This window comes from Mustela erminea, chromosome 5, assembly GCF_009829155.1.
Source record: "Mustela erminea isolate mMusErm1 chromosome 5, mMusErm1.Pri, whole genome shotgun sequence".
NCBI classification, from domain to species: Eukaryota; Metazoa; Chordata; class Mammalia; order Carnivora; family Mustelidae; genus Mustela; species Mustela erminea.
In genome coordinates, this window is record NC_045618.1 from 71,318,261 (window position 1) to 71,331,694 (window position 13,434).

Genomic DNA, 13,434 nt, shown 5'->3' on the forward strand with positions numbered 1-13,434 from the left:
AAAGTACTCTTCAGATTCTAAAGGGAAGTATTTGAGTAACTTCCAAACTCAAAACCCTTTAGAACAAGGGAGATCTGTTTGTTAGTTAGTTAGTTTGTTTGTTTATAGGTACTCGAATGACTAACTTGCTCCTTGAAAAGCAAGGGTGCAGAAATCAAAGGCCTGATTGTGCTGAATCCTTCTATTTGGTCATTATTCAGATGGGTTCCCAGAATGCCACAGTACGAAGGAAAGGCTCCGAGCTCTGTTTAAAAATCAGAAACTGAAGAGCTTACTCAGCATCCTGCTGACATTACTGTTGCTTGTTTTCGTTATTTAAAAGTCTTTTGATAACTCCTTTTATGCAATAGTGTTAGACTTTGGGGAATATTCTCAGAATGTGGGAAGCACCTCCTGACCTAGTTAGGATCCCTTCTCTTCCAAGACTTCTGGAACAGCCAGACCCTTAGGCATAATTGAATCCTGGGGAAGAATTTTACGGAAATGCAGGTTTGCTCGTTTGTTTGTTTTGTGGTGCTGGTGGTGCTGAAGAGGGAGCTTTCCCCTTAATGAGGAAGGGGGGGTTTTACAATGAAACTGGCTCTTGATGCTTACTTATCCCAGACTGATGAGGACATCTACGCTTGGGGGAACAGGTAGTAATATTTTTAGTTCTGCTTCAGCATCTAGGAGAGTGCGAATGTGTAGCAGCAATATATGTGAAAGAATATTCCTTGAACTTCCCAATTCAAAAGACTGCATAGAATTAAGACAGAAATAAGAGCACTGAGGGACGAGGGACATTTTGTATGCCAACCCAAATCACAAAGGCATGGCTTTTCTAAGGATGTAAGTATTATATCTACCTTTTGGTTAAAGGGGGTGGAGGAGAAAGAAGGGATTCTGGAACAGATATCCCAGAACTATCCCAAGACAGAAACCTTCATACAAGGTTATCTAGCTCTCCTTGACAGGTGCAAGGGCAGGGAAGGCATTTGGTCCTTGAAGTAACATTTGGTTGGGACGTTACGACAATGACGTCCAAGTTTATAGCAATCCAGGTGACCCTGAGCACAGGAGCACCCGAAAGACTGCGGCACGGAAAATACGCTAGCCTGCCGGTCGCCCCTCCCCCCTCGCATTCTCGGGGGATTGGAGTAGCATTGGAGTCGCTGACGCCATCCCTTACCGCCTCTGGCTCTCAGAGAGCATGCGCTTCCTTCCTCTCACTTCCTCTCGAGGAGGGAGAGAGAGTAAGGCTACGCCCTAGCCGACCCGCGGCTGGCTTCGCGTCACAGGAACTTCAGCACCCACAGGACGGACAGCGCTCTCCCCCACCTGAGGACCTGACTCCGGAGCGCCCGGAGCCTTTCTAATCCCTCTACTGAGTAACCGCGGCGCGGAGCTCCCCTGGCCGCTGGGTCCCTGCCACTCTTCCTCCCCTCACCCGCCCTCCTAGCTCTTCCTGTTTTTACTCCTCCTTTTCATTCATAACAAAAGCCACAGCTCTGGGAGTCCGGCGCCAAGCTGTTTCTGAAGCCAAGCGTGGAAGAATGGGGTTCCTTTGGACCGGCACTTGGATTCTGGTGTTGGTGCTTCAAAGCAGCCCAATTCAAGCTTTTCCCAAGCCGGGAGGCAGTCAAGGTACGTGGGCACTTTTCTTCCCACCTCTCTTTTATTTCGCCGCGAAGAGGTAAAGCTTGGCATAATCCCGGGAACTGTAAATCACCTTGCCTCTTTTCTGATCAGATCGTATCCGTGTATATTGACAGAGAAATCAGTCCGAATTCAGAGGCAAGAAGACAGATGCCACCCCCCCCCACACACACACACACAATTTTTGAGTGATAGAGTAATAGTATGGGTTGTTTTGAAATATCTTATTTTGAAACTGGGCGAGGAGGTGTTTTTTTCCGCCTTAAAAAGTGGCATTTTTTCCCCCTAGTTGTCTTACAACTAGGATATTTTATTCATAATATGTGCAGCATATGATAGAAGAGCTTTTAATTTGCCAATCCAAATTATGCTCTATCTAGCTGGAAACAGCTGGCAAGAGAAGTGTTAGAACTAAATGTTAGATTTCTGAGCAGAAAAATAAAAGTGTAATTCTATTAACTCGGGAAGTGCACCAAGATAATAAGCAAGGCAACGCTGATAATCATTGTTCCTGTATAATCTTGATTATCTTTATAAATATCTATATAAAAATATAATCAAAATATTTTTGTTCACAGGCATCCAAAAACATTTCTCCTAATATTTGCTTTTCTTTTTTGGAGATTTTATGTAGTAAGATACATATTGTACCTTTCCACTGTACAATAAAATTTATATTTGTGTTTGGTTATTCTAGAAAAACCCCTACATAATAGAGAATTAAGTGCAGAAAGACCTTTGAATGAACAGGTAGGTCAAAAGTAAAATTATAAATGCTATTTCATTTTATTTTAGTTATTATATTTAATATAATTAAGCTGTGACATTTTAGCCATTTTGAATTCACAAACTTCAGGAACTTAATAATAAATTGGCAGAAATTAAGATGGAAAATATGTTTTGGGAAATTGTACATCTTAACAGTTACATACATAGAATTCTGTATAATACATAGAACTGACTGTGTAATAACTCACTAAATCCAATATCACATCCACTCTATTTTAAGACTGTTTAATTTATCAGATTTATCTTTCACCAATATTACAGGAGTAGGGGATTAATATTTGCAGACCATCTGCCCTTTCTTTTATCTCATTTAATCCTCATGGCAATGCTTTGAAATAGAAATTATTATCTACATTTTACAAATAAGAAAATGAAATCCCACAGAGATTAAATTATTTAGCTGTCATATTTGGTAAATGCTGGAGCAATTATTTAAAACCGGGTCTATCTCCAATTTACTTCCCAGATTGCTGAAGCAGAAGCAGACAAGATTAAAAAAACATACCCTCCAGGTAAAAAGAAATTATGGCGATATAATTTAAATAACGTAGGTTATGAAAATCTTAACTAAAATGGATGTGTTGGGCTTGGGGGCTTTTATTACAGAAAACAAGCCAGGTGAAAGCAATTATTCCTTTGTTGATAACTTGAACCTGCTAAAGGCAATAACAGAAAAGGAAAAAACTGAGAAAGAAAGACAATCCATTAGAAGCTCCCCATATGATAATAAATTAAATGTGGAAGATGCTGATTCAACCAAGAATCGAAGACTGATTGATGATTATGATTCTACTAAGAGTGGACTGAACCATAAATTTCAAGGTAAATGAGGAAATAAAACTTTTGATTCCTTTTTTCTCTAACTTCGAGTCTCCCCATTGTGGGTTAAGAGAAAGTCCTATGTTTTAAAAATAGCCTTTTTATATTCATAGTCCTTTATTAGTTAGGATCAAAATTAAGGCAAAGCCCAAATTTTTGTGTGAGGCCTCAACTTCACAGAAGCCCAAATTTTATTTTCTCATTTTAAGGTTCTTTTACTGATTCTTTGAAAACAATGTAAATCTGCTGTCTATATTCTATGAAATCGAATTCATTTTAACATTCCAATTTACTTTAACTATTAGTACAAAGAAAATATCAGAATTCTCAAATAATTACATCAATAAAATGCTCCTTACGAAAGCTGAAATAGCCTTTACTTTCTTTTCAGTGGTCTTTTCCCAGTCATATCTTTCTCCCTAGGTCATTCTAACCTTTCCATGGCCCTAATTATCATCTATAACCTGATGTCTCATAACACTAGCCCACACTTCTCCTTCTCTGAAATATATATATATATATATATATATATATATATATAGGTTATATATATATATAGGTTATATATATATATATAGGTTATATATATATATAATATATGTAATATATAATTATATGTAATATAATATATATATATATATACATGTACAATAGTTTTGTTCTCTATCCTCGATCACCGCCATCCTTGTCCAAACTCGAATCATGTGTCACTTGAACTACAGCAAAATCTTCTAATGGATCTTCCAGCATCCACTCTGCCCTTCTCTAACTCAGAGCAGCCAGAGTGATCTTTTCAACACACAAGTACAGTCTTGTCACTCTTGCATAAAACCCGTTAGTAGATTTTTATTTGTGTCGGGATAAAAACCCAAATCCTTAATGTGGCTTCCATAGTCCTGGAAGGACAGATTCCTGTGTTCATCCAGCACACATGATCTGATAGAAACCTGTTCCTTTCGTTCATGACACTTAATGTAATTTGTAATTTTATACTCCTAAGTGTGACTACCTATGATTTATGTCTTTCTCCTTAACTAAACTGGAAATGTCACTAGAACAGAAACATTGTATATCCAGTGTCTGAATCCTTATGAATTCACTGCATGAACAGATGAATAAAGGAATGAGCGAGCAAATAAAATAATACTCCAGGGAGTAAATGAACGATTGTATCTGAGCATAGAGGAGGAGAGTGTGTTTTCTGTGCTGAGGACCACTGCTTAAAAGTGACTACAAATTTTCTTGAATATTCTTATTTTGCTCCATGGCCACAAGAGAATTATCTTGGCTATCTCTGCCAGAAAACAACTACCGACTAAATATTACTTTCATTGGATATCACAGCCTGAGGAAAATTCAGAAGTGTGTTCTTTATGAATAGGGTAGGGGAGATGGTTTATATTTTGAAACATTTCATATTGTATACTACTCACGGAAATGTGTTTCTCTTGAATTCTACTTTTTAACCTAAAATATTTGGACTAGAAATAAATAGGCACTGGGTATAGCTGGATACAGAATAGTTTAAGTTACTTTGATTGAACAGACCATTTAATTTCATAAAATTTTAAAAAATAGTCTAATGTTTGTTGACTACCTTTTTTTTTTTTGTCAAACTTGTTGTATGTGCAGGCAGAATTATAGATCTGTTTGTGTCTGACCACTAACTTAAGTAACTTATTTTTAAATTGTTTAACATTTTATTACCATCCCAAATGGGTTCAGAACTCTCAAGTCCTACCCTTGATAGCTCTAGATTTACCCTAGGAGTCATTTCAAGTCCACTTGAGACTACAGAGGAGACTTTTGGAGATAATGGTCTATGAGTGAATTACTGTTCTCCTCTTAGACCTTGGAAATCCTGGAACCAGCTGGGTTTGTGACGACCAAGTTAACTGGAACCTCAGAGGCATGCAGACTTACATCCCAGAAGGAGTAAAAAAGTGAGGGGGCAAAACTTCTGCAGGATACTGTTAAACCTTGTGAAACCTCCAGATGGGCTTGTAGGGCCTGTCGGGTGTCCTTTTCTATGTTTGCCACAGTATATGTGATTCGGGATTTTCCCAAGTTTCTTTTATGAAGTAGTGCTTTGGGGTTCCTGTGTGCATTCACCAAACAAATATTCATTGAGCAATTACTATGTTTCAGACTATGAGCTAGACAAAAAGCTCTGTGTAGTTAGGTATCATGCTTAAACTATTTATCAATCTGTTTCCAGTTCTGGCCCATATGAAGACTTTAATAAAAATATGTGTTGGACAAATGAATGCCAGGTGCCGTACATAGATGCCAAGGGTTCAAAAAGTAACAGGGCGATGAAGACTTGGAAGATGGTCTTTTACATCCACTTAGAATGTTGTAGCTGCTTAAAAAAAGTTATGGATGTTGAACTCATGTTTGGTTTCCCTCTGAGGGTATATGTAGGAGGGTAAAATATGCTTTCATGAGCAGTAGAGAAGTCACTCTGAGTAATTCTCTCCCTTTTAGAGAAGCCAAGTAAAATCAGTGAAGGTAAGGAGCAATGCCCAAGTGGTCAACAATTAACACCATCTAGCAAAGGTCAGCTAGGGAAGTCTGAGCTCCTGACTCAAGAGCAGGCAGCAGTGCAGCAGAGCAGAGAGGCTGTTTCTGCCGAGAATTGCTTATGTTTTCCCTGTTATGAAGTAAATGAACTGAAAAACAGTCATCTCAGTTATTTTCCAGCTCCAGCAGGCAACCAGTGCTCTTCCTTTTTTTCAGATCCTGAGGGATTAAGTGGGAAGGGAAATAAATTTTTCCACCTCTGCATAGACCTTGGGTAGTTTCTGCTCCACATGTTCCCGAGAGTCTGTCTTGCAACCCACAAATGGAAGAATCAGACCTAAATAACAATGAGTCTCTCTCCTGAAAAATATGGACAAAAAACCCAATTTTCAGTCAGTCAGGAGGGAAATCTGTTGTATGGTTTTTTCTTAGGGTGTCTTCTGTTTATTAGTCACTCTGATACACAGGGGCTCCCAGAGCTCATAGCTAATGGCTTGGTCGACAGCTCAGCAATAATATACTGTCAGGAAGCTTCTAGTCCTCCATGTATAATCATTCTATTCAGTTTCCTAAGCTTTTCTTCAGACAACAAGAAAATATTCTGCCCAAGATGGCATATCCCTTCAGCTGTACGGACTCTGAAAGGAGGGTTGGGAGAGAAATTTCTTGTTTGAATCCTCAAAGTCATGGAAGAAAAAGGACAGAATAAAAATAGAAATATGAGTCTCTTTTTTCTTTGAGTAAATATGATCAGAATTATCTTGGTAGAATTTGACCAGAGATTCAATTTCCATTTTCTCTAGAAGATAATCACAGTTGGCACAAATCTACTACATATAATAATTTTTTAACTTTCACATGATACTGCACAGCAGCTTTCCTAGAGTACTTTGCAATTTAAGAGGTACATTTACATCTTATTCTAACTGAGCTTCATAATGAAACAGATAATCCTATGATCTCCCTTTACAGTGGTCCAAGGAAATATAGATAACAAGTGGTATGGTGGGCTAAAATTCTGATCTGCCAATCCATCTAGGGTGACAGGAAGAGTTAAGTGCCTTGTAAACTTGCACATACTAGTATATTGCTCCCTGTGCTCTAGGTGAGAAAAGACCACCTGTTTCCTGAGAGTTGTCTTGGACATGGTGCTGTGTTTCCTTGCCACCAACACGACTGTGCCTTTCCCTCAGGATAAGCTCTTGTTTCCTCTGAAGTAGTGCTGCCAAATGTATTCTCAGGAAAGCCAACAACACATATTTGCAAGCATCTCTGCAGAGATTTACATAGATTTACATACTGCTTTGCACAAATCTGTTGTCTCATTTTAAAAGTTTAAATATCAGACACATAAAATAAGTTCCCTGTTCTCTAGAGAAGGGGGCTTATCACATTAAGCTGTCTTCCGTAAAGGAGTTCAGACACACATTCATTTAGAAGTAAATATTTATCCCAGATAAGTCATCAAATCTTCAGCATACCCTCTCTGATTCTGAGTGTGAGGCAGGTTCCCCCACCCTCAAGCCAGGAACTTGCCAGTGGAGGAAATACATGTGCAGATATTACCAGTCTACTCTTTGTATGGAAGTGGAATATCAAGTTACATAGTATATAGAAGGATGTTTTGGACAATATGGCATAATACATAAATATGGTCCACTGTAAAATTTCAAAATATAACTTTGTTTGTATTATTAGTGAGAATGAAAAATGGAGAGGCTTTTTGTGTTGTCCTCAGATCTTTTTTTCACTTAAAATCACATAAGAAGCTTTCAGAATTTCCATTGCCACCTTAGCATCTCACCTAGAAGTAAAATTTTATTTCTCACCAAGGGCTTATGTGGGCCAAACAACACCATGAATGCATTCCAATCATACCTGAGTGTACAAGAGCAAGGTACAGATTGAAAATGTAATACAATCCATGAACTGGGCCTATGATAGCTATGATGTGGAATTGTGGTTACACCCTCTAGATGATCCAGATGGCCTTCATCAACTAGATGGAACTCCTTTAACTGCTGAAGACATCGTCCAGAAAATTGCTACCAGGATTTATGAGGAAAATGACAGAGGAGTATTTGATAAGATTGTTTCTAAACTGCTGAATCTTGGCCTTGTAAGTCCTGCATGCGAATAAACCATTTCTTAGTACAGTTTGGAATTTGCTAAGAAGCCAAGCTACATGGTCCAAGTTGTAGCCGAATGTTTCTTATATCTCTACTTTATATTAAGCACGATAGGTTGTGAGGACAAATAAGACAACAATTTTCTAGGAACTTATAGTCTACCAGAGGAACTACACAAATATACACATGCCCACCATGCAAGCAGCATCAGAACTGTAAAAGCAGTCCAGCATACCAGAGGATGGGTTATGTGCAGTTGGGCAATAAGGAAGAGCTTCAGAGAAGGAGGTGTTTGAAGTCAGCTCAAAGGATGGTTAGGATTTAATGAACAGCAGTAAAAGATATGTGAGTTGTGACAAGAGACTAACAGGAGCAAAGACAAGCAACATTTGGGAAACTCTAAGCAATTTAATTAGGTCATCCCTCTGCCTGATTCCCAGACCTTGTACAGCTCTGTCAGGCCATAGCAGGGGGCTAAATTTGTCTGTTTCAGAGGCTACCTGCCATGACCTGCCCCTGAGGGTAGAGAAAAAAACGCTCGAGGGGCACCTGGGTGGCTCCAATTGTTGAGCGTCTGCCTTTGGCTCAGGTCATGATCCCAGGATTCTGGGTTCTAGTCCCATGTTGGGTTCCCAGCTTGGCAAGGAGTTTGCTTCACCCTCTTGCCCTCTGCTCATGCTCTCTCTCACTATCTCTCTCAATTAAATTTATAAAGTCTTTTAAAAAGAGAGAGAGAGAGAGAGAAATAACCCTCAAGGTGTTTATCAAAATAAATGTTCCATGGATTCCCAAAGACAGGCCTGATTATTTCTACAGCCCAAAGGTACTATTTCCCAGGAGGGCTGGGGCAGTCACTAGAATGGCCAGCAACTAATAGAGGCATAAACAAACGTTATCTAGAAAGAGGGACCACAAGATTCTCTCATCTACTAAAAAATGTATTTGACTAGAGTTTAGTCTAGATTTTTTTTTAAAGATTTTATTTATTTATTTGACAGAGAGAGAGATCATAAGTAGGCAGAGAGTCCGGCAGAGAGAGAGGGGGAAGCAGGATCTCTGCTCAGCAGGGATGCTGAGGCAGATGGGGGCTTGATCCCAGGACCCTGAGATCATGACCTGAGCCAAAGGCAGCGGCTTAATCCACTGAGCCACCCAGGTGCCCTCAGTCTAGACTTTTTAATCACAAGTATGAGAATAGCAGTTATATATGTTTTCACTCTTTATAACAGATCACAGAAAGTCAGGCACACACACTAGAAGATGAAGTAGCAGAGGTTTTACAGAAATTGATCTCAAAGGAAGCCAACACTTATGAGGAGGAACCCAATAAACCAACAAGCGTGACTGAAAGTCAGGCTGGAAAAATACCAGAGAAAGTGGTATGTATATGTGACTTCATATGCATGTTATGAATGTGTGCATATGCATGTGCATGGATGTGCATCTGTGTGTACTTGTATTTGTATAAATTAATACAATCTGTATATAATTAATATCTTACTTGATGCCAAAGAAGATTTGGGATATGTGACACGTTGAACCCACTTAAAATATATACTCATGAAATACCAGTAAGTTAAAAGATATAAACCAACTCTCAGTTGAAAATGAAGATATGGGTTATATTATATTACACAGTAAAGGTTACATCTTATACTCCACAGTAAATTAACCCATAATGTTAGGTGGAAATGTCATAACCATTCCACATAACAACTGCTTGTATAATGTCAGTGGACTGGAACCAAATATTTCACAGCTCTTTCAGTATACAACTTCTGCTCACAGAATGTCATCATCTGCCTCCAGAACCCAAAAAAAGAAACTCGGGTTGATTTGATCCTCTGCCACACCAGCCTGTGTTCCCAGAGCTAGATCCCCGATGCTGCCTCTCTCTTATATCCTGAGCCCTTCCACCTGTTCCTCCCTCTTCGCATTGGTTCAGAGGCCTGCAACCATCCTTTACTTGGACTAGTCATTCCCCCTTCCTTCCCCTTCCCGGCTCTATGCCTCCTCATCTTTTCTTTGGCATCGCCACACTACTAAAATCTTCCTCCCACTTTGAATTCCCTGTAAAACTCTAGACGGAGCTGACCACAGAGGGATATAAGAAAATATCAAACTCTTCACCTCTCCTTTACTTCTCCACCAGAGCACCCAGACCCCATGGCTCCTCATCCCCTCCAACGCTGTATCCCAAATACAAGGAAAAAGAGTGTATAGGCCTATCATCCTGTTTTAGAGGAGGCTAGAAAACAGAAACTGGGTCTGGGTTTTTCTTTTACTAGATAGCTTAACAGCTCCCTTTTGGTCTCCCTACTTCCCATCTCCACCAGCTTCCATTTTTTTAAAAACAGATTTTAAAGATCTACCCATAACATTCTTGATTTATCACAGAATCCATGACATTCACTCAAGCTAACCATCTGAACTGAAAGTGACATAACTACTGTATTTTCCTGATCTTTCACTCCCATTTTGTACTCCTTATTCACCCATCTCTAAACACCCATATGCTTGACCTGTTCACTGTCATCTAAATGCCTTAATGCAAATGAAATATTCATTCAGTACATATTTATCGAGGTACCAGTTATGAACCAACCACTGGGGATGTAATGCTCATTTAAAAAGATAGAATCCTTGGTCTCATGAAGCTTAAGGTCTAATGGAAAAAGTAGATGGTTTTCTTCACAAATAGTCACCTATTTTAACTACAACTGCCTTGAGTGCTTTGAGGAGAGAAACATGGTTCTATGAGACCTTGTTAAAAAGGAACCTGTACTGGACTTGGGCTCAGGGAAGTGACAAGCCAAAACTGAAGGCTGAATGGGAGTTAACTTGTGGATATGAGAGGTAGAAGGTAGTGAAGAATGTGTGGAGTATCCAAGTAGCTGCTGCAAGGGCAAGGTGGCTGACAAACAGAGGGAGCAATGAGAGATGAGCCTGGGGATGTGGATCCAGGGCAGACCAGGCAAGGCTGTGGATTCTGATCTTTATTGTAGGACCATTAGGAAAACACTGGATGATTTTAAGCAAAGGAGTTACATGATCATATTTTTTAAAAGGTAACTCTGGCTACAACATGGAAAATGCAGTGTTGGAAATAGATTAGAAATAGTTGATGTACCAGTTAGAAAGTAAGAGATGAAAGTATCTGGACTAGAGCCAGGTAATGGAGAAAAAGAAAAATGTACAAATTTGGGATAGATTTTGAAAGTAGGGCTAACAAGGCTACTGATGGATTAGATGAAGGAAATGAAGAGAAAGAGACAAGAAAGGCTTTTAAATTTCTGTCTAGTCCACTGAATGGACAATGGATCATTAACTAATATGCAGAACACTGGAAATGGATCAGGTCTGGGAGAAAGAGTCCCACGTACCTTTCCAGATAGCCCTTAAAATTTCCCTGAGCAGTCCCCATGGTATGACTGTTCTGATGGCATTGGATATTCTGACAGGCTTTCCTGTATCCTGTCGTCAAGTCTATGACTTCAAAGCTCCCCTCCTTGGTAAAGGGCATTTTTATGAGGAGACACTCATGAGAACTGACAGAGGGGGAACTTGGCCAAGTAGGAACCTAGAAATTCCCTGTCTATTCTCCAGGAGCAGGAGCCAGGGTTCTCAGGTGAAGCATATGTCTCTTAGCCCCAGTGACCTTTCCATGTGGCTAGATGCCCACATGCCTGGAAAAGGGTTTGATCCTGTGAGAGCCTGCAAAGGAGGAGGTATTCCTACACTTCACATTCAAGGACACCAAAGAGGAAAGAATCAAGATGGAGTGTAATCAGTTCTAACAAAATGTTTACTTTTTATTGATTCCCGCCCCTCCAATGGAGACTCCAATGGCAACAATTCAAGATGGTTTTACTAATGGACAAAATGATGAAACAGTATCTAATACCTTAACCTTGACAAATGGCTTGGAAAGGAGAACTAAAATCTACAATGAAGACAACTTTGAGGAACTCCAGTATTTCCCAAACTTCTATGCACTACTGAAAAGTATTGATTCAGGTAAACACTGTGTTTTCTGACCATGCGGAATAGAAACAGTAATTCCAGGAAGTGTATGGGTGGGGTTTTTTCTTCCTGTTTTCAGTTAAATGCAGTCTTCAATGACATATATTATGGCCTCGGGGAAAAGAGTTCACATCAATTTTTTCAAAAGAAGAGTACTAGTTATGAAAATATTTAGGAAAGTATAATCAGGAAAGCTGGAGTTTCTGGATAGTGCAATCTTTGTGTTAACAGAGGGTTCACTTATTTGTTCAAAGAACAGTCATGGACATGTGTGGTGTTCGGGACGCTGAGGTAAGTAAGCCCTGTACAGATGAGGAGAGAAATCAATGTCACTGCCTGATTTGCTCAGCCTCAAATCTTATTGCAAATCTTTTTTTATTTTAAAGGCTGTATTCATTTTCCTCTCTTGGTGGGAACAATGTGTATAACATAATTTAATCCTTTTAAAAATAATTCAGATTTTTGCTTTTTAGACATTTTCAGCTTCAGTCTTGAAATGAGATCAAATGAACTTAACATTGGACCACAGCAGGTCAGAAGCCCAAAACACACTTGGCAAATGATTTTTTTTTTTTAAACGAAGTCCTCAATGTGTCTTTTCTCTTACATGTACATCAGAATAGGTTAGCTGAAGATTTCAATTCATGTTTAGTTTTGATTAATCTTCAAGGAAGATAATAATGAGCAAATTTTCTGTTGTTATTATTGTCCAGACAGGTGCTCTGCACTGTTTTATGGCTTTTCCTCTCTCTGTTCAAAGATTCAGCCCTGGATTGAACATTTGTAATAAATATTCCCCCAAGAAGTGAGCTTAGAGTGAACTTTCATTTCTGGAGAACATCCATTGTCCTTCAATTGCAGACACTGGCCAGATGGCACCAGCCCCTTTGCTTGTGCCTACAGGGCTGGTACATCTTGAGGGTCCATTCTCAGCCATCTTGCCCCATTGCATGGCAAATGCCCAGCTCAGAACCTTTGTCATCTTGGTGAGTCACTTCTTGTCAGCGAAGAACATTAGCATGACACCAGATAACTTTACAGATGTGACCTTGAACAAACAGTGTGACAGCTGAAGTTATTTGCCATCGCTTTCCCAGGATCTCTTCCCCATTTCTTTTCTCACACTTCTTCTCTCCCAACTTTGGAACTTTTATGGTATTTGAAAGATTCCACTGTATGGAATGTTTTTATTTTACTTATCTTTCAATTTCCTTGACCCCCACCCATTCTTAATTTCCTTTTTTCTTTTAAATTTAAATCCTTACACTATGGTCTTTGACAATACCCATCCTTCTCACCCAAAGTCTGAACCAACTGAGAAATAATAAAATGGGTAGAAAACCAAAATATTTCTGATAACTGATAAAGTCTGGGTTGTAAGTGTTGTAGAAAGCAGCTTAGTGTGAGATCCAACAATAGGCCTGCTCACACCCTGTCCTCAGTCTAGTTCTTGGAATAGCCAATAACAAGGATCGTTGGATTCTACAGAGCAGGCACTTGTCTCAGATCTCTGCCT

The 13,434-nt window shown here is 39.3% G+C and overlaps 1 protein-coding gene across 1 annotated transcript in view; it reads left to right on the forward strand.

Annotated features, from left to right (window-relative positions):
* Positions 1-299: 299 nt before the first annotated feature.
* The window catches only part of SCG3 (secretogranin III), a 35,683-nt gene continuing 22,548 nt past the window's right edge, over positions 300-13,434 (forward strand). The window contains exons 1-8 of the mRNA XM_032343729.1: positions 300-489; positions 1,480-1,623; positions 2,333-2,385; positions 2,891-2,936; positions 3,031-3,246; positions 7,743-7,885; positions 9,125-9,274; positions 11,735-11,912. Of these exons, the coding sequence (XP_032199620.1) occupies positions 1,533-1,623; positions 2,333-2,385; positions 2,891-2,936; positions 3,031-3,246; positions 7,743-7,885; positions 9,125-9,274; positions 11,735-11,912 (877 nt within the window). The 5' untranslated portion in view covers positions 300-489; positions 1,480-1,532. The remainder of the gene's footprint in view (positions 490-1,479; positions 1,624-2,332; positions 2,386-2,890; positions 2,937-3,030; positions 3,247-7,742; positions 7,886-9,124; positions 9,275-11,734; positions 11,913-13,434) is intronic.